Source organism: Pleurodeles waltl, chromosome 4_2, assembly GCF_031143425.1.
Source record: "Pleurodeles waltl isolate 20211129_DDA chromosome 4_2, aPleWal1.hap1.20221129, whole genome shotgun sequence".
Lineage (NCBI taxonomy): Eukaryota > Metazoa > Chordata > Amphibia > Caudata > Salamandridae > Pleurodeles > Pleurodeles waltl.
The window spans coordinates 190,983,343-191,003,018 of NC_090443.1; the positions used below are offsets into that span (position 1 = coordinate 190,983,343).

At 48.5% G+C, this 19,676-nt stretch overlaps 1 protein-coding gene across 2 annotated transcripts in view; it reads left to right on the forward strand.

Annotated features, from left to right (window-relative positions):
• IMP3 (IMP U3 small nucleolar ribonucleoprotein 3) overlaps positions 1 to 19,676 on the forward strand; it is a 279,600-nt gene that overhangs the window by 19,006 nt on the left and 240,918 nt on the right. For both annotated transcript variants that reach the window (XM_069231072.1, XM_069231073.1), the window contains exon 2: positions 3,036 to 3,143. In XM_069231072.1, coding sequence (XP_069087173.1) covers positions 3,036 to 3,143 — 108 coding nt within the window. The remainder of the gene's footprint in view (positions 1 to 3,035; positions 3,144 to 19,676) is intronic.

The following is a 19,676-nucleotide window of genomic DNA, read 5'->3' on the forward strand; positions in this document are numbered from 1 at the left end:
CTGTGGGGGTAGTCTGCCTCCTCTCTGCACTAGAAGCTCCGAAGAAATCTCCCGTGGGTCGACGGAATCTTCCCCCTGCAACCGCAGGCACCAAAGAACTGCATCACCGGTCCCCTGGGTCTCCTCTCAGCACGACGAGCGAGGTCCCTTGAATCCAGCAACTCTGTCCAAGTGACTCCCACAGTCCAGTGACTCTTCAGTCCAAGTTTGGTGGAGGTAAGTCCTTGCCTCCCCACACCAGACTGCAATGCTGGGAACCGCGACTTTTGCAGCTACTCCGGCCTCCGTGCACTTCCGGCGGAAATCCTTTGTGCACAGTCCAGCCTGGGTCCACGGCACTCTAACCTGCTTTGCACGACCTCCTAAGTTGTTCTCCGGCGACGTGGGACTCCTTTGTGCGACTTCGGATGAGCACCGTTTCACGCATCCTCGTAGTGCCTGTTTCTGGCACTTCTCCGGGTGCTACCTGCTGCTGAGAGGGCTCCTTGTCTTGCTCAACGTCCCCTCTGTCTCCTGACGCAATTTGCGACATCCTGGTCCCTCCTGGGCCACAGCAGCGTCAAAAAACCCTTACCGCACGATTTGCAGCTAGCAAGGCTTGTTGGCGGTCTTTCGGCGGGAAAACACTTCTGCACGACTCTCCACGGCGTGAGGGATCCGTCCTCCAAAGGGGAAGTCTCTAGCCCTTGTCGTTCCTGCAGAAACCTAAGCTTCTACTGTCCAGTAGCAGCTTCTTTGCACCCACAGCTGGCATTTCCTGGGCATCTGCCCATCTCCGACTTGCTTGTGACTTTTGGACTTGGTCCCCTTGTTCCACAGATACCCTCGACTGGGAATCCATCGTTGTTGCATTGCTGGTTTGTGTCTTTCCTGCAGAATTCCCCTATCACGACTTCTATGTCCTTTGGGGAACTTTAGTGCACTTTGCACTCACTTTTCAGGGTCTTGGGGTGGGCTATTTTTCTAACCCTCACTATTTTCTAATAGTCCCAGCGACCCTCTACAAGGTCACATAGGTTTGGGGTCCATTCGTGGTTCGCATTCCACTTTTGGAGTATATGGTTTGTGTTGCCCCTATCCGTCCCCATTGCATCCTATTGTAACTATACATTGTTTGCACTGTTTTCTAAGACTATACTGCATATTTTGGTATTGTGTATATATATCTTGTGTATATTTCCTATCCTCTCACTGAGGGTACACTCTGAGATACTTTGGCATATTGTCATAAAAATTAAGTACCTTTATTTTTAGTATAACTGTGTATTGTGTTTTCTTATGATATTGTGCATATGACACTAAGTGGTACTGTAGGAGCTTCACTCGTCTCCTAGTTCAGCCTAAGCTGCTCTGCTAAGCTACCATTATCTATCAGCCTATGCTGCTAGACACCCTATACACTAATAAGGGATAACTGGGCCTGGTGCAAGGTGCAAGTACCCTTAGGTACTCACTACAAGCCAGTCCAGCCGCCTACAACGTTGAATTTTGAGAGCGGAATCTTTCATTACAATTTGATTATAAAGAAGGATTTTTCCTTATCGAGTTAGAAATCCTCCAATTTAGGACATGTATCTTGCGTAATTATGAGCCACATTAGGTGGTTTTCTTCTAATGTGATTTTCAACAGGGTAGGATTCTCAGCTGGTACAGGGAGAACCTGATTGACTGGATCACATGATGATACAAAGTTACATGAACGGGCCCATTATTACATTTTTGGAAAATAACTTTAAAAATCTTTAAACAATTAAAAATTGAAAACGGGAACAAAAATAAGTTGTACCAGCTTCCAGCTAAAGAAAATGTACTAGCTAGCCGGTTAGGAAAGTGGGCATTGGCTTCCAGACCTAGACAGAGTATGTATGAGCAGGAGCAGAAGATTATATGCAGTTTAAGTCAGAGGATTAGGCAGTGGGGCTTAAAAATTGACTCCACATTGCTTGTCAGAGTGCTTCAACACGTCCTTTGAGCACAGTGTATGAGTCAGAGGAGGGTTATAGTATTTTATTATGTCATTGAGGAAATAAAACCGGTGTGTGTACTTGAGAACAAAATGCCAGGCTTCGACCATGTCATAATACTGCATTATTTGCCTAAAGTAGAAAAAGAAGAATCTCATACTACTTTTGTGAGAGGAGAGAGAATGACCCTTGAAAATTGAGAGCTGCACAATGGATTGAGTTATTAGTTTAATTGGGTACAAAGTCTAGTCTATTGTCTGCACAAAATGAATTTTAAAATCAAATTTAGGGCTACCTGAGTGTAGGAACTGACGGTGGAGGTGTAGGCTATAAAAATACACAGTGACGAATGCTGATTGAGAGAGATTATGCAGGAGTCCAAGAAAAGGGTGTAAACAGAAAGAATAAATGGAGCAGTAGTTCTTAACCTTTGGTCCTGGGATCCTTGTTGGCCAGCAAAGCCTAATTGGTGGTTCCTCGACTCTTCTGAAAATTAAAATAATAGTAACAGATTAATAAAGTGCATATAAATAACAAGAGCAAAATGTACAATTTAGAATGTAAACCTTTTGCAAATGTGAAAGGAATTTGAAATTGTTGGCTAAAAATTCAGTTTGTGTCCTCTGATTCAGTCATGGGAGCAGTGCAAGTGCATCAAACAAAATATAGTGTGGTGAGTGACCTTTAAAATGAATTAACTTTTTAATTTTTTCACATTTGTTTGTGAATTAAATATTGAATCATTGTGTATGCATGCTTCTTTTTTTTGTATATTGTTTTGCAGTTCAAATAATCGAAAATCCTTAGGCCGGGGCCTCGGCTTCCAGTAATGACTCAGTGGGTGTCCCTGGGTTTGCATAATAAATCAGCTTGGCCCCGGGTTTCAGTAATGATTAAGTGGGAGTCCACAGATGTCAAAAGGTTAAAAACCACTATAGTACAAGCATCCTCTGAACTGCTACCCTTACTGTCTTGTCTGACAGTATAACCTAATTTGCTGTTGCAAAGTCTACTTCATACTCTACTTTATTAAACATATTCTCCAGTGATCCTTATGATACTTGTTTCCAGGTACAACAAGCTTAGCAGGAATGTCCGAGAACTGGCCCAAAAGATCAGAGATCTGGATGAGAAGGACGCATTTCGGGTACAGAGCACTACACGCCTTCTAGAGAAATTGTAAGTAATAATATAGATTTTGTTTACTAGATTCCGTGTAGACTGTTAATCTTATTTTAGCCACATGCTTTACCAGGATCATGTATGTGTATTGAGAAACCCAAAATGATGGATAAATTCTTGTTGCCTGAGTCAGGTTTGACATGTACAAAGACAATCATGAAGTGCATTATACTAGAATGGCCAGTAACTCATGATGGCTTGCTTTAAAAAAAAAAATATATATATATATTATCTACTCTGGCTGAATTTACAGTAGGGTTCCAGGCCCAAATCATACATTTTACCTTACTTTCATTTATTTCTTTTTGTTTTTTAACCAATTCTTACATTGCCAATGTCCTATATAATACAGACACATGTTGAATCAATAATCTTTTATATATGGTTTACACCACATAAATCGCCATAATCATCTGCAAAGAAACCTCCACTGCATCACCGCAGAGGACAACAGTACACAATCATGGAACATTTTAACTTCCAACTCCAAACCAATGGCAGAACTGCCTTCAGAGGCACCCCTGCCTACAGACCCTCAACGACTAAACCCTGACTTCTGCAACACCATCCCCGATTTCATTGCTCCACTCAATATAGACTCCGAGCACTACATCTTCCTCTGTGATCTCAACTTCCACCTTGACCCCAAAGACTGACACCGGCTACCTTCCGTAAGCATGAACAACATCTGCCTCATCCAGCTGGTTACCAACCCCACACACAGTGCAGGACACACACTTGACCCAATGTTAATTGGCAGCAACAGAGTTGAGTACAACCATGTCACAAAACTCACTTGAACCGACCATGCCATTGTTCTCTTCACCTTTGTAGGTTCCTTATGCAACCACCAAGCCTTCCAGCTCCTCCCACCAGAGCTGGAACAAAGTGACAGAGATCCAATGGATACACACCCTCAACACCACCCATCCGACTCCGCAACCAACCTTGATCAGGCCGGCAAGAACTTCTCTGCCTGAATCACCATCTGCACCAACAGAGTTGCCCCTATCAAGCCTGCCAAGACCAGCAGATCAATCAATCAAACTAGCCAGTTAGTACACACCAGAACTCAGGATAATAAATGCAACTGCACACGGCTAGAAAGAAGATGGCCACCAGCAAAGATCCCACAGACCGAGCACCTTCATGTTGGCTCTCAACAAATACCACCAACACCTAAATGACATTAAAAGAGTTGCCCTGGAAGACTGCATCAAAGTCAACTCTAACCACAGCAAAGAAACTTCCGAATTCTCCTGCCCATCATACACTGGGAACCCACTCTCCCGGCCCCAGTAATTCTGCGACATCCTGGCAGACTACTTCCACAACAAGATATCCACCATCTACAGAAACTTCAAGCCCCAACCCACTGACCTTTTCAACCTTCTCACACCAATGGATGCCACCCACAACCACCTAATCAATGCATGGGAACAATTCACCACACAGAGCACCACAGTCATCAGGAACTGCATCCACTTAGGAGCACCCAGGGACCCCTGCCCCCCACTACTGTTTCAACACCAGGAACAAAGAAATCCGCTCCAAACTTAACTGCATTCTCAATGCTTCTCTCTCCATGGCCATCTTCCCCAATGGATTTTAACACGCAGAGTTCAGCCCCCTCCTTAAGAATCCCTTTGCCACACTTAAGAACTACCGCCAGATCTTTCTGCTCCCCTTCCCCGCCAAAGTACTTGAAGGCCATCAACTGCCAACTTATCGAACACCTGGAGAGAAACAACCTGCTGTGACACCTCCCAATCCAGTATCTGCACCAACCGCAGCATCAAAATCTCCTGGATCACTGCCACAGACAATATCAGAACCGTCCTCGACAGAGGAGAAAGAGCGGCCCTGATCCTCCTCGACCTCTCCACAGCATTCAGTACTGTCTCCCACCACACCCTCATCAAGAGACTCTACCACATCAGAATTCAGGGAGACACCCTCAGATCGCATCCTTCCTCACAGAACGAACCCAGCTACAACCCTTCACCTCAGAACCCAAGAATATCCTCTTGGTGTCCCTCATACTTCAGCCCCACCCTGTTCAACACTTACATGAAGCCCCTGGCCTCAATATCATATCCTATGGAGACGAAACCCAGCTCATCCTCTCGCTCTCAGAAAACCCCTCCACCACTAGAACAAACTTCCACAACTGCTTGACGAGTGTCAAGATCAACTGCCTGAAACTCAGCATAGACAAGACAGAAGTGCTGCTCTTTGGGAACAACACCTCCACAGGGAATGGCTCCTGATGACTCTTTGAATTCTGACCCACAACGACAGACCATGCCTGCAACCTTGGCATCATCCTGGATAGCAAACTCACCATAAAATGCCAGATCAGCACAGTCTCCTTCGCCTTCTTCCACACCCTCCGTATGTTACAAAAGATCTTCAGATGGCTCCCCATCAACATTAAGAAAACCATCACGCAGGCCCTAGTCACCAGCTGTAAGAGGCTGGCCTGGCTTATAGTGGGTACCTTGTGGTACTTATACCTTGTGCCAGGTCCAGTTATCCCTTATAAGTAGAATAGAGGTGTTTCTAGCAGCTTAGGCTGATAGAAGGTAGCTATGGCAAAGCAGCTTAGGCTGAACTAGGAGACATGCAAAGCTCCTACTATACCACTTATATCATCTAGCACAATATCATAAGAAAACCCAATACTCCGTTTTTAAAAATAAAGGTACTTTATTTTAGTGACAATATGCCAAAAGTATCTCAAAGGATACCCTCACTTAGGAGGTAAGTACTATACACTAATTATATGTACACAAACCCAAAACAGGTAAGTAACAGTAAGAAAGTTAGTGCAAACAATGTAGAATCACAATAGGACGCAATAGGTAGAAATAGGCCTAGGGGCAACACAAACCATATACTCCAAAAGTGGAATGCGAATCACGAATGGACCCAAGGCCTATGGTAGGTTGTAGAGGGTTGCTGGGACTGTGAGCAAACAGTTAGGGTGTCCAAGATAACCCACCCCAAGACCCTGAAAAGTAGGAGTAAAGTTACCCTAATACCCCAGAAAGACAGAATAGTTGTGATAGGGGATTCTGCAAGAACCACAAGCACCAGCAAAACACTGAAGATGGATTCCTGAACCTGAGGACCTGTAAAGGAAGGGGACCAAGTCCAAGAGTCACGAAAGTGTCCGGGGGGGGGGCAGGAGCCCACCAAACCCCGGATGAAGGTGCAAAAGGGCTGCCTCCGGGTAGAAGAAGCCAAAGATTCTGCAACAACGAAAAGGTCTACAAACTTCTTCTTTGGATGGAAGATGTCCCATGGGGTGCTGGAGGTTGCAGACGTGTTTCCTGGCAGAAATACTGCAAACAAGCCTTTTCTGATCGATACAACTACCTGTGGATTCCTCACCTTATGAATTCGATCCTTGCGCCAGCATCCAACGGAAAGTCTTCTACCTAGCTGTCGACGTCATAATGGCACGCTCCACGTGACTCCGTCTGACGTCAACGTGCCAATAAGAGGTCCTCGTCGGCGTACTGACGTCAGTTTTCCTTTTTTCCGTGCCTTCGACGCCAACGGTTTGTTCTTCCTGGCCCGATGGTAACTGTAACGATTTTTGGAGCTTACTATGTCGCCTCCGAAGAAGTCCAGTTTCAAGCCGTGTAGAGAATGCGGGGGTCGGATGTCAGTGACCGACCCCCACTCGGACTGTATTTGGTGCCTTAGTTCGGAACATGATGTGGAAGGTTGCTCTTCGTGTCAGAGCATGAATCCAAAAGCTCTGAAGGAGCGCGAGGCGAAGCTCTTAGCCAAAGCAAAGAAGAAGGGCCATAAAAAGGATTCCTCCCATGCTTCTCCCAAAAAGCATAAGAAGCTTCGTCATCATGACTCTCTGCACCGATCGACGAGTCGGTCGAGGTCTCGTTCTTCACGACGCCAGAAGACATGGGAGATGAGTCCTACTGTCACGCCTCAGCAGGAGAGTCCGGGGTTGTCACCGGTGCCTTCAGTTTTTGAGGTCACTCAATGTAGATCTCAATTTTCGCCTGCGCCGAGGGATCCTGATGTTCAGCAGACATCTGCACATCAGTACCCGGCTTTCCCGACTCCAGGGACGGATCCGGACGCATTTTTGAATGAGATGTATGCTGTCTTTCAATCCATGGCCCCTGCTGGTGCACCGGCGGGTCCCTCGGGGCCATTGGCATTCAATTTGGGCTCACCGGCGTCATACAGGGCTGCTCCATTCATGCCCTTCTGCCCTACAGAGACTGGCGGTTTGGCGCCTAGGGTCTCCACTGGCAGGAGTCCTCCACCTGTGACTGGTTCCGCCTGCACGTCAACCAACTCCTTCTCCGCGCCATCCGGCGTCGTTGTTGTCTCCATCCAGACCGGCTCCATCACCTTCCGGCCAATCGACTTCGAGAAGGTCATCTGCTGACTTCGTGTCGGTGCCGGAAGAGCCTAGGAGCCTTCCTGGCCCTGTTCGGGGTTCGAGATCGTCGGCGTCGATGGATTCTTTGTCGACGCCAGCCCTGGAAACACATCTTAGATCTCGGAGGAAGGCATTGAGACTTCTGGAGGAGGAGGAATACAGACAGCTAGAGGAAGGCGAGATCGAGCCTTCTGATGACTTCCAGGGTCTTGCCACTGCAAGTGGTTTGGATACTTCCCCGGAGTGGGACATTGCGTCTCCAGGGGAGTTTACTGAAGATGCCGCTTCCTTCCATGCAGTGGTGAGAAAGGCAGCTGAGTATCTGGATTTGCCTTTGTCCGTGGCAGAAGTAAAAACTAACCTGCTCACAGAGGTACTTCATCCCTCTTCGTCCAGTACTGACCCTTTGCTGCCTTTCAATGAGGCTTTGACTGAGCCTATTTTGGACTTAGCCAGTGACAACTCCTGCTGTGACTAGAGCAGTGGCGAGGAGACCTAGAAGTGCCCCAGGAGATCCGGTTTTTCTGTCTCGTCACCCGACTCCGGAGAGCTTGGTAGTTCGGGCATCATGTTCTGCAAAGACTGCCCCTGGAACATTCCCTGGATTTCCGACTGATAGGGAATCCTGGTTAAGGTCCTCTGGATTTTCATCAGACGTACAATCCACCTTAATGGACTTTCCATGTGACGGGGAAAAGCTGTTTGGGGGCAAGGCAGACTCTGCCCTTGAACGGTTTAAGGACTGTCGGGCTACAGCTAAGTCCCTGGGATTACAGACCTCTACTACAATGCTTTATAGATCTTTTCGTAGGTTTCGAGGGTTCATTCGAGGCTCTGCCTTTCGAAGGTCACAGTCTTACGCCCAGCAACCTGCCAATCCGCCCTATCGTGCCTTTAGAGGGCGGGGTAGGGGTAGGGCTAGAGGTCCAGCCCAGCAGCTCTCTTCTTCATCCTCCTCTGGTGGACAACAGCAGGAGCAGCCCTAGTTTTCCCCACTTTATCATCCATACTTCTCCTGTAGGGGGAAGATTGAGTCTTTCTGCAAAAATGGAGGTCAATTACAACAGACTTGTGGGTGCTAAAGATTGTGGAAAAGGGCTATGCTCTCCCCTTTCAGGAGTTCCCTCCTCCCTTCCCCCCCGTCCCTCCTTTTGTTCAGAAGACCATCTTCTGTTGTTGCAACAGGAGGTTCTCACCATGTTGGCAAAGGGCGCTATAGAGTTGGTGCTGTTGCAGGAAAGGGGTCAGGGGTGTTATTCAAGATATATCCTGATTCCCAAAGTGGACGGTCGATTGCGGCCGATCCTAGACTTGAGGATTTTGAATTTGTTCCTCAAGCAGGAAAAATTCAAAATGCTGACCCTAGCGCAGGTGCTACTGGCGTTGAATGAAGGAGACTGGATGGTGTCTGTCGACTTGCAGGATGCGTACTTTCATGTTCCCATAATCAAGTCGCACAGGAAGTATCTCCGTTTTGTGGTCTGATCGCAACACTACCAGTTTGCTGTCCTTCCTTTTGGACTTTTTCAATTCAATTCAAAGAATTCCTTTTGGACTTACTTCAGCACCTCGGGTTTTCACGAAGGTGATGTCAGTTGTTGCAGCACATCTCAGAAGGAGGGAGGTAGCAGTTTTTCCCTACCTGGATGATTGGTTGATCAAAGCCAAGTCTCCAGAGCTTGTGTTGTCTCATCTACGAATGACAACCCAGTTGTTGTTCGATCTGGGTTTTTCTGTAAATGTGCCCAAATCTCACCTAGAGCCCTCTCAACGCCTCCTGTTTATAGGGGCAGTACTGGACACAACAATGTTTCGGGCCTACCCCCCGCCTCAGCGGGTTCGGGACATTCAGGCGCTGATTCCGTTGTTTCAAATTGAAGCGGCAGTTCCAGTCCTCAAGGTCTTACGCCTGCTAGGTCTGTTTGCTTCTTGCATTCTGTTGGTCACTCATGCTCACTGGCATATGAGGGCTCTTCAGTGGTGACTCCGCAGACAGTGGTTCCAGCACAAGGGGGATCTCAGGGATTCAATAAAGATCTCCAAGGACGCTGTAGCGGATCTTCTTTGGTGGGCAGAGGACGGCAACCTTTCCCCAGGAAAACCGTTTTCACTGCCTCCTCCAGTGGCCACAGTGATTTCGGATGCTTCCACTCTAGGGTGGGGAGCTCATCTGGGGGACCTGTAGATCAAGGGTCATTGGTCTCCAGCGGGACAGATGTTGCATATCAATCTGTTGGAATTGCGGGCAGTACGTTTGGCGCTCAAGGCCTTCCTCCCTTCCCTTCGCAGTCCGTTCAAATCCTGACTGACAACACTACCGCGATGTGGTATATAAACAAGCAGGGAGGAGTAGGGTCGTACCTTCTCTGCAGAGAAGCCCTGCAACTCTGGTCCTGGGCTCAGGACCATCAGATTTGCTTAATAGCAAATCATTTGGCAGGGGTGCTGAATGTACGAGCGGACGGTCTCAGTCGTCACTTCTCAATAGATCGCGAGTGGCGTCTCCATCTGGATCTAGTCCTCCACATCTTCGGGATGTGGGGTACTCCTCAGGTGGATTTATTCGCCACTCGGGAGAACGCGCATTGCCCGTTATTCTGCAGCCTCCAGTATCCGATGCAAGGGGCGTTGGGGGATGCGTTTCAGATGTCCTGGAGCGGCCAGTTGCTTTACGCGTTTCCTCCCATACCCTTGATTCCTCTGGTTCTGAGGAAGGTTCGTCAAGACCGGGCCCAAGTCATCTTGGTGGCTCCGGACTGGCTGAGAAGGGTATGGTATACAGACCTGCTTCAACTCTCTCAGTGCCCTCCTCTCCGTCTCCCTCTCAGGGCAGACCTCCTCTCACAATCGCAGGGGCTGGTTCTACACCCCCACCTACAGAGCCTGCACCTTCATGCCTGGAGATTGAACGGGGCAACCGGAGTTGCTTTTCTCTCCCTCCGGATGTAGTGGATATTATTCTCTCGTCCAGCCGACACTCCACTAAATCTATTTATGCCGGTAGGTGGGAAAAATTTGTGCTTTGGTGTGGAGAGCACCCAAAAGATCCCCTAAAAGCCCACCTTTCAGATGTACTTTTGCTTGCTCTTAGTTTGGCAAAGAAAGGCTGTACGATAGCTACAGTTAAGGGTTATTTGGCGGCTCTGTCTGCGTTTCTTTGCCTTCCGGACCAGCCATCTTTATTTAAGTCTCCAATTGTAAATAGGTTCCTTAAGGGTTTGGTGAATAGATTTCCTCCTACTCCCTTTCACATGCCTCGGTGGGACTTAAATCTTGTTTTGACATTCTTCATGGGTTCGCCTTTCGAGCCCATGCATTCATGTCCATTGAGATATTTAGTCTTGAAGACCGTTTTCTTAATCGCAGTTACTTCTGTCAGGAGGATTGGAGAGCTTCAAGCACTTTCCGTTAAGCCTTCTTTTACCATCTTTTTCCCTGATAAAGTGATTCTAAAAACCAGGGCTGCTTTTCTGCCGAAAGTTGTCACCCCTTTTCATATAGGGCAGCCTATCACTCTACCTGCGTTTTACCCTCCTCCTCACCTGTCTAAAGTGGAAGAGAGGCTCCATAGGTTGGACCCTAAGAGGGCCCTGAGTTTCTACCTAGAGAGGACTAAGGACTTTCGCTTAGATAAACAACTGTTTGTTGGGTATGCTGGACAGCGTAAGGGCAGAGCGGTCCAGAAACTAACATTTTCCAGGTGGGTCATCTTGTGCATTCAGATTTGTTACTCTCTGGCGAAAAAAAGTCCCTCCTGAAGGTATCACTCTACTAGAACTAAGTCTGCATCCTTGGCCCTAGCGAGAGGAGTTCCGTTAATAGATATATGTAAAGCGGCAACTTGGGCGTCCCTCCATACTTTCGTAAAACATTATTGTTTAGACTCTGAGATGAGGAGGGACGGTCATTTTGCTCGCTCGGTATTGCAAGATTTCTTGGTGTAATCAGGCGGGCACCCACCACCGATTGCGGTACTGCTTGGGACTCTATTCTTAAGGTGAGGAATCCACAGGTAGTTGTATCCATCAGAAGAACAAGTTACTTACCTTCGGTAACGCTTTTTCTGGTGGATACACTAACTACCTGTGGATTCCTCACGGTCCCTCCGCCTCCCCGTTGCCTGCCTGGTTACACTCTTATCTTGCAGTATTTGGATTAATATTTCTTCTTATATTTTTATATATATTATCTATATATTTTTGTATATTCATGTATTTAAGGTAATAATGTAAATATATGGATTCAATGGACAAGATTTTTGTGTTCGTATATATTTTTATATATCTATTTTCATGGTCGGTTTACACCTGTTCGCCTCAAAGGCACGAAAAAAATGAGGTGAAACCGACATCAGTACGCCGACTAGGACCTCTTATTGGCACGTTGAATTCAGACAGTCACATGGAGCCGTGCCATTATGACGTCCTCATCGACGTAGACCGCTAGGAAGAAGACTTTCCAACGGATGCTGGTGCAAGGATCGAATTCATAAGGTGAGGAATCCACAGGTAATAAGTGTATCCACCAGAAAAAGCGTTACCGAAGATAAGTAACTTGTTCGTTAGCTGCAAGAGTCATGGTGGGGGATTTTGGGTGCTGCTGGGGACCAGGAAGGACCAGGCTGTCGCCCATTGTAAGAGGAGACAGAGGGGGCACTCAGCAACTAAGAGCGCCCCCGCGGAAGCAGGCAGCACCCGCAGAAGTACCGGAACAGGCACTTGGAAGATCTGTGGACAGTGGTCGACTCAGTCACAAAGGAGGGTCCCACGACGTCGGAGTCCAACTCAGCGAGTTGGGCAGTGCAGGATGGAGTGCTGGGGACCCAGGCTAGGCTGTGCACAAAGGAAGTCCTGGAAAAGTGCACAGAAGCCGGAGCAGCTGCAAATCACGCAGTACACAGGTTTGCTGTCTGGCGTGGGGAGGCAAGGACTTACCTCCACCAAATTTGGACAGAAGGGCCACTGGACTGTGGGAGACACTTGGACCCAGCTCCTGTGTTCCAGGGACCACGCTCGTCAGAATGAGAGGGGACCCAGAACACCGGTGATGAAGTAATTTGATACCTGTGTTGGCTGGGGGAAGATTCCGTCGACCCACAGGAGATTTCTTCTTGGCTTCCTGTGCAGGGTGAAGGCAGACAGCCCTGAGAGCATGCACCACCAGGAAACAGTTGAGAAAGCCGGCAGGATAAGGCGCTACAATGTTGCTGGTAGTTTTCTTGCTACTTTGTTGCAGTTTAGCAGGCGTCCTGGAGCAGTCAGCGGTCGACCCTTGGCAGAAGTTGAAGAGGGAAGTGCAGAGGAACTCTGGTGAGCTCTTGCATTCGTTATCTGAGGAATAGCCCAGAGGAGAGACCCTAAATAGCCAGAAAAGGATGTTTGGCTACTCAGAAAGGAGACTTGGCTACTGAAAGAGGTAAGCACCTATCAGAAGGGGTCTCTGATGTCACCTGCTGGCACTGGCCACTCAGAGCAGTCCATTGTGCCCCAACACCTCTGGGAGGTGCAGGTCAGGGGAGTGGTCACTCCCCTTTCCTTTGTCCAGTTTCGCGTCAGAGCAGGGCTTGGGGATCCCTGAACCGGTGTAGACTGGCTTATGCAGAGATGGGCACCATCTGTGCCCATCAAAGCATTTCCAGAGGCTGAGGGAGGCTACTCCTCCCCAGCCCTTCACACCTATTTCCAAAGGGAGACGGTGTAACACCCTCTCTCAGAGGAAATCCTTTGTTCTGCCTTCCTGAGCGGGACTGCCCAGCCCCCAGGAGGGCAGAATCCTGTCTGAGGGGTTGGCAGCAGCTTCAGTGGAGAACACAGAAAGGCAGTTTGGCAGTACCTGGGTTATACATGGAATTGTCCCCCCAATACCAGAATGGTATCGGGGTGACAATTCCATGATCCTAGACATGTTACATGGCCATGTTCGGAGTTACCATTGTAACGCTATACATAGGTAGTGTACGCGTGTAATGGTGTCCCCGCACTCACAAAGTCGGGGGAATTTGCCCTGAACAATGTGGGGGCACCTTGGCTAGTGCCAGGGTGCCCACACACTAAGTAACTTTGCACTCAACCTTCACCAGGTGAAGGTTAGACCTATAGGTGACTTATAAGTTACTTAATAACATTACTAGGTGTCCTGCTAGGGGGCAAATCTGGTACAGAACCCTCCCCACCTCCCTCAAGGAGATCTCCTGAGTCCGAATGGGAACCTTCTATAAACCTCATTTGATGTGCCTGCTTGGGACTCATCATTCACAATAAGCATGTTAAGTAGAAACTCTTTTGTAGGTTTCTTTCCTATCACTAAATCTCTCTCTAAGCAGAGACTCCTTTGGCTCTTGTAATTCAAATTGTAATAAGTAGTATTGACCATTTTAAGAGCAGACTCTACATCAGACATGATAGTAAAAGGTTTAGAAATAGTGAGAAGAAAGTTTCAGAACTTTTTAAAGAACAGAGAAAAAAAACTTTTTCTAACTTTTTCTAACTTTTAGAAGTTTTAGAATACTTTTCAGCACTTAGTAGAAAGTGTAAGAGGAGAAAAGCAAAACATTTTGGTTAGGTGTACATACACTGAACTTGTTTTGTATATTATTCTCTTATGAAAAGTACACAATGACAAAGTGGTAAGTAGTTGCAAGTACTTATCCCACTGCTGCACAACCAATGTAGGAGGCTGGCCTGGCTTGTAGTGGGTACCAGAGGTACTTAAACCCTGTGCCAGGTCCAGTTATCCGTTATTAGTGTAGAAGAGGTGTTTCTAGCAGCTTAGGCTGATAGAAGGTAGCTATGGCAAAGCAGCTTAGGCTGAACTAGTAGACATGTAAAGCTCCTACTATACCACTGGTGTCATATGCACAATATCATAAGAAAACACAATATACAGAAGTACTAAAAATAAAGGTACTTTATTTTTATGACAATATGCCAACACTATCTCAGTGAGTACCATCAGTATGAGGATAAGAGATATATATATATATATATATATATATATATATATGTGTACACAAACCAAAATTATGCAGGTAATAGCAAGAAAAGTAATGCAAGCAGTGTAAAATTACAGTAGAGTGCAATAGGAGCACATAGGTATAGAGGCAACACAAACCATATACTCCAAAGTGGAATGCGAACCACAAATGGACCCCAAACCTATGTGAGCTTGTAGAGGGTCGCTGGGACTGTAAGAAAACAGTGAGGGTTAGAAAAATAGCCCACCCCAAGACCCTGAAAGGTAGGTGTAAAGTGCACCTATTACCCCCAGAGAGCACAGAAGTCGTGATAGGGGGATTCTACAGGAAGAACAAACACCAGCAATGCAACAACAGTGGATTTCCGGACCTGAGTACCTATAAGACAAGGGGACCTAGTCCATTAGTCGCAACAGTGTCCAGAATGGGCAGGAGCTCAGGAAATTCCAGCTGAGGGTGCATGGAGGCTGCCACCTGTTAGAAGAAGCTTGGAGTTCTGCTAGAAAGAAGAGGACTAGGAAATTCTCCTTTGGAGGATGGATGTCCCACGTCGCGATGAAGCTTGCAGAGGTGTTCCCACGCAGAAAGACCGCAATCCATCCTTGCTAGCTGCAAGGGTCGCAGTAGAGGTTTTTGGGTGCTGCTGTGGCCCAGGAGGGACCAGGATGTCGCCACTTGGAGGAGACAGAGGGGGTGCCCAGCAACTCAGGGAGCCCTCACAGAAGCAGGCAGCACCCGCAGAAGTACCTGAACAGGCAGTTAGAAGAAAAGTGAACCGGAGTCCACCCGAAGACACAAAAGGGAGTCCCACTACGCCAGAGGACAACTCAAAAGGTTGTGCACTGCAGGAAGGAGTGTCGGGGACCCAGGCTTGGCTGTGCACGAAGGAAATCCTGGAAGAGTGCACAGGAGCCGGAGCAGCTGCAAATCACGCGGTACCCAGCAATGCAGTCTAGCGTGGTGAGGCAAGTACTTAGGTCCACCAAACTTGGACTGAAGTCACAGGACTGTGGGAGTCACTTGGACAGAGTTGCTGTGTTCCAGGAACCACGCTCATCGGGATGAGAGGGGACCCAGAGGACCGGTGATGCAGTCTTTTGTTGCCTGCGTTAGCAGGGGGAAGATTGCATCTACCCACGGGAGATTTCTTCTGAGCTTCTGGCGCAGGGTGAAGGTAAGCTACCCCCAGAGCATGCACCACCAGGAAACAGTCGAGAAAGCCGTCAGGATTAGGCGCTACAATGTTGCTGGTAGCCGTCTTACTAATTTGTTGCGGTTTTGCAGGCATCCTGGAGCAGTCAGCGGTCGATCCTTGGTAGAAGGTGAAGAGGGAGATGCAGAGGAACTCTGGTGAGCTCTTGCATTCGTTATCTGAAGAATTCCCCAAAGCAGAGACCCTAAATAGCTAGAAAAGGAGGTTTGGCTACCAACAAAGGTGGATTGGCTACCAAGATAGGTAAGAGCCTATCAGAAGGAGTCTCTGACGTCACCTACTGGCCACTCAGAGCAGTCCAGTGTGCCCCCAACAACTCTGTTTCCAAGATGGCAGAGGTCTGGGACACACTGGAGGAGCTCTGGGCACCTCCCCTGGGAGGTACTGGTCAGGGGAGTGGTCAATCCCCTTTCCTTTGTCCAGTTTCGCACCAGAGCAGGGCTGGGGGATCCCTGAACTGGTGTACACTGACTTATGCAGAGATGGGCAGCATCTGTGCCCATCAAAGCACTTCCAGAGGCTGGGGAAGGCTACTCCTCCCCAGCCCTTCACACCTATTTCCAAAGGGAGAGGGTGTAACAGCCTCTCTCAGAGGAAATCCTTTGTTCTGCCTTCCTGGGCCAGGGCTGCCTGGATCCCAGGAGGGCAGAAACCTGTCTGAGGGGTTGGCAGCAGCTGCAGTGGAAACCCGAAAAGGCAGTTTGGCAGTACCCGGGTTCTGTGCTAGAGACCCGGGGGATCATGGAATTGTCCCCCCAATACCATAATGGTATTGGGGTGACAATTCCATGATCTTAGACATGTTACATGGCATTGTTCGGACTTACCATTGTGACGCTATACATAGGTAGTGACCTATGTATAGTGCACACGTGAAATGGTGTCCCCGCACTCACAAAGTCCGGGGAATTTGCCCTGAACGATGTGGGGGCACCTTGGCTAGTGCCAGGGTGCCCACACACTAAGTAACTTAGCACCCAACCTTCACCAGGTGAAGGTTAGACATATAGGTGACTTATAAGTTACTTAAGTGCAGTGGTAAATGGCTGTGAAATAACGTGGACGTTATTTCACTCAGGCTGCAGTGGCAGGCCTGTGTAAGAATTGTCAGAGCTCCCTATGGGTGGCAAAAGAAATGCTGCAGCCCATAGGTATCTCCTGGAACCCCCAAAACCCTGGGTACCTCCGTACCATATACCAGGGAATTATATTGGTGTACCAGTATGCGAATGTGAATTGGTAAATTTAGTCACTAGCCTGTTAGTGACAAATTTGGAAAGCAGAGAGAGAGCATAACCACTGAGGTTCTGGTTAGCAGAGCCTCAGTGAGGCAATTAGGCACCACACAGGGTACACATACAGGGCACATACTATGAGGACTGGGGCCCTGCCTGGCATGCAGGGCCCAGTGACACGAGGACTAAAACAACATATATACAGTGAAATATGGGGGTAACAAGCCAGGCAAGATGGTACTTTCCTACAGGGGCGCTTGTCGGTGACTGACCCACACAATGACTGCCTGTGGTGCTTGAGTTCTGAGCACGATGTGGACGAGTGTGGTTCATGCCAGATGATGAACCCAAAGGCGCTCAAGGAGCAGGAGGCCAAACTGTGTTTGGCCAAGGCGAAGAAGCAGCATAGGAGTCATCGGAGGTCTTCTGGAAAATCCCAGAGGTCGCACAAAAAACGGTGTTGGCATGATTCCCGGCGTCGTTCAGATAGGTCAGTCCAGATCGAGGTCTCCAAGTCGGCGTCCTACGACGTGGGAGGTTAGTCCGACAGCGACTCCATCACCTCGGAGTCCTCAAGCTTCTCCAGCGCCTTCAGTCTTCAAGGTTGTTGAGCTTCAGGAGAGTCCGCACTTTTCGCCTGGAGCGCAAACGGACATTCCGGATCCGGCGCCACAGGAGGAACAAGGGTATCCAGCTTTCCCCGCTCTGGGTGCGGACCCAGCAGCATTTTTAAATGCCACGTTCAACATCTTCAGTTCTATGGCCCCTGGTGGTGCACCGGCTGGTCCCACAGGTCGTTTTCAATAGGCGTTCCGGCTCCATATAGACCGGTGCCTTTTGCCTTATGGAGGGTGTTGGTCCAGCGTCGATACCGTTGGTGTCGCCCGGAAGACCCTCAACACCGGTCACCGATGGTGCAGATGATGTGGCCCTATCCTCAATCGGCGCTGGTGAAGTGGGCCCGTGTGCCCTCGGTGCCAATGGATTCTGTTACGGCGTCTGATGGATCCGTAGAGCTGGGTATGTCTCCTGGTCCACGTCAACCAAGATCTTCGATGTTGGTGAATTCCATGTCGATGCCGAGAATTGAGGCCAGGTTAAGGTCAAGAAGAAAGGCTCTCAGACTTTGAGGAACAAGAGTATCAGAGGCAACTCCTAGAGGAAGGAGAAATTGCAGAGCCCCTAGGGGACTATCAGGGTTTGGACTCTGCAAGTGGACTAGATACTTCCCCTGAGTGGGATCTAGCCTCTCCTGGGGAATTTACAGAGAAGGCAACCTTTTCATTCTGTGATAAGGAGGGCAGCAGATTTTCTAGACCTCCCACTACCATCTGCAGAGGTTAAGACTAATATCGTAACAGAGGCCCTCCATCCTGCTTCAGCTGCTGTGGAGCCACTTCTGCCTTTTAATGACTCTGTTACGGAGCGTATTCTGGAAGTCTGGAAGAAGCCCGTGACTTTGATTGCTGTTAGCAGATCGGTTCCAAGGAGGTAAAGAGTGGCTCCGGGGAACCCGGGTTTCCTGTTGAAATATCTGACTCCGGAGAGTTTGGTGGTCCAGGCTTCATGCTTGTCTCTTTCGGCTCCTGGTTCCTTCCCTGGCACACCTTTAGATAGGGAATCCAAGAGGATGGAACAGTCTGGCAAAAATACCTTTTCTACATGTAGCATGGCCCACAAATCTGCCAATGCGACTTGTGTTTTTGGCAGATTTATACATGCTCTGATGGACGCGGCAAAGGCTGTGCTACCGGATCTGCCTTTGGAGATGCAGGGACTCCTGTTGGATGCTCAGGCTGCTGCTACGCAATTTATTCAGTCGGGTCAGGACACTACGGACTCTGTGGCCAGAGCGATGGGCACTTCCATTGTCACCAGACGACATGCGTGGTTGTTGTCTTCTGGGTTCTCGACAGATGTCCAGACGACCCTCTTGGACCTGCCCTTTGATGGGCACAAATTGTTTGGGGCTAAAGCTGACTCTGCGTTATAGCGCTTTAAAGAGAGTAGGGCTACTGCCAAGTCCTTGGGCCTGCAGGCTTCAACTGCCACCCCATTGAGATCCTTGAGAAGGTTTATGGGGCTCGGACGAGGAGCTTCCTTTCGTGTGAGACCCCTACCAGCAGGCCAGCAACCTACAAGTCTGCCCTATAGATCCTATATAGGGCGGGGTACAGTTAGAACAAGATGGCTCCCCCAGCAGCACCCTGCCCCTTCCTCCGTGGGGGGGAGGGGTAGCAGCAAGGAAAGCAGCCTTAGTTCTCTGCCCATTGCCTCTCCTCTTTCTCCTGTATGGGGAAGGTTATTTCATTTTCTCCTCGGGTGGGAGTTAATCACATTGGACTCCTGGGTCCTCAATATTGTGTGGAAAAGTTATGCCCTTCCTTTTCGGGAGTTTCCCCCTCCAATCCGTCCCCACCCATCCTTTTGCACTGAAGATCATCTCCTGTTGTTACAGCAGGACGTTCTAGTCCTTTTATCAAAAGGTGCAGTGGAGTTGGTTCCAGAGCAGGAAAGGGGTCCGGTTAGTTATTCAAGATATTTCCCGATCCCCAAGAAGGATGGTTATTTGAGGCCTATCCTGGACCTGAGGGTTTTGAATTGGTTCCTCAAGCAAGAGAAATCTAAAATGCTAATCCTAGCGCAGTTGCTTCAGGCGTTGAACAAAAAGGACTGGATGGTGTTG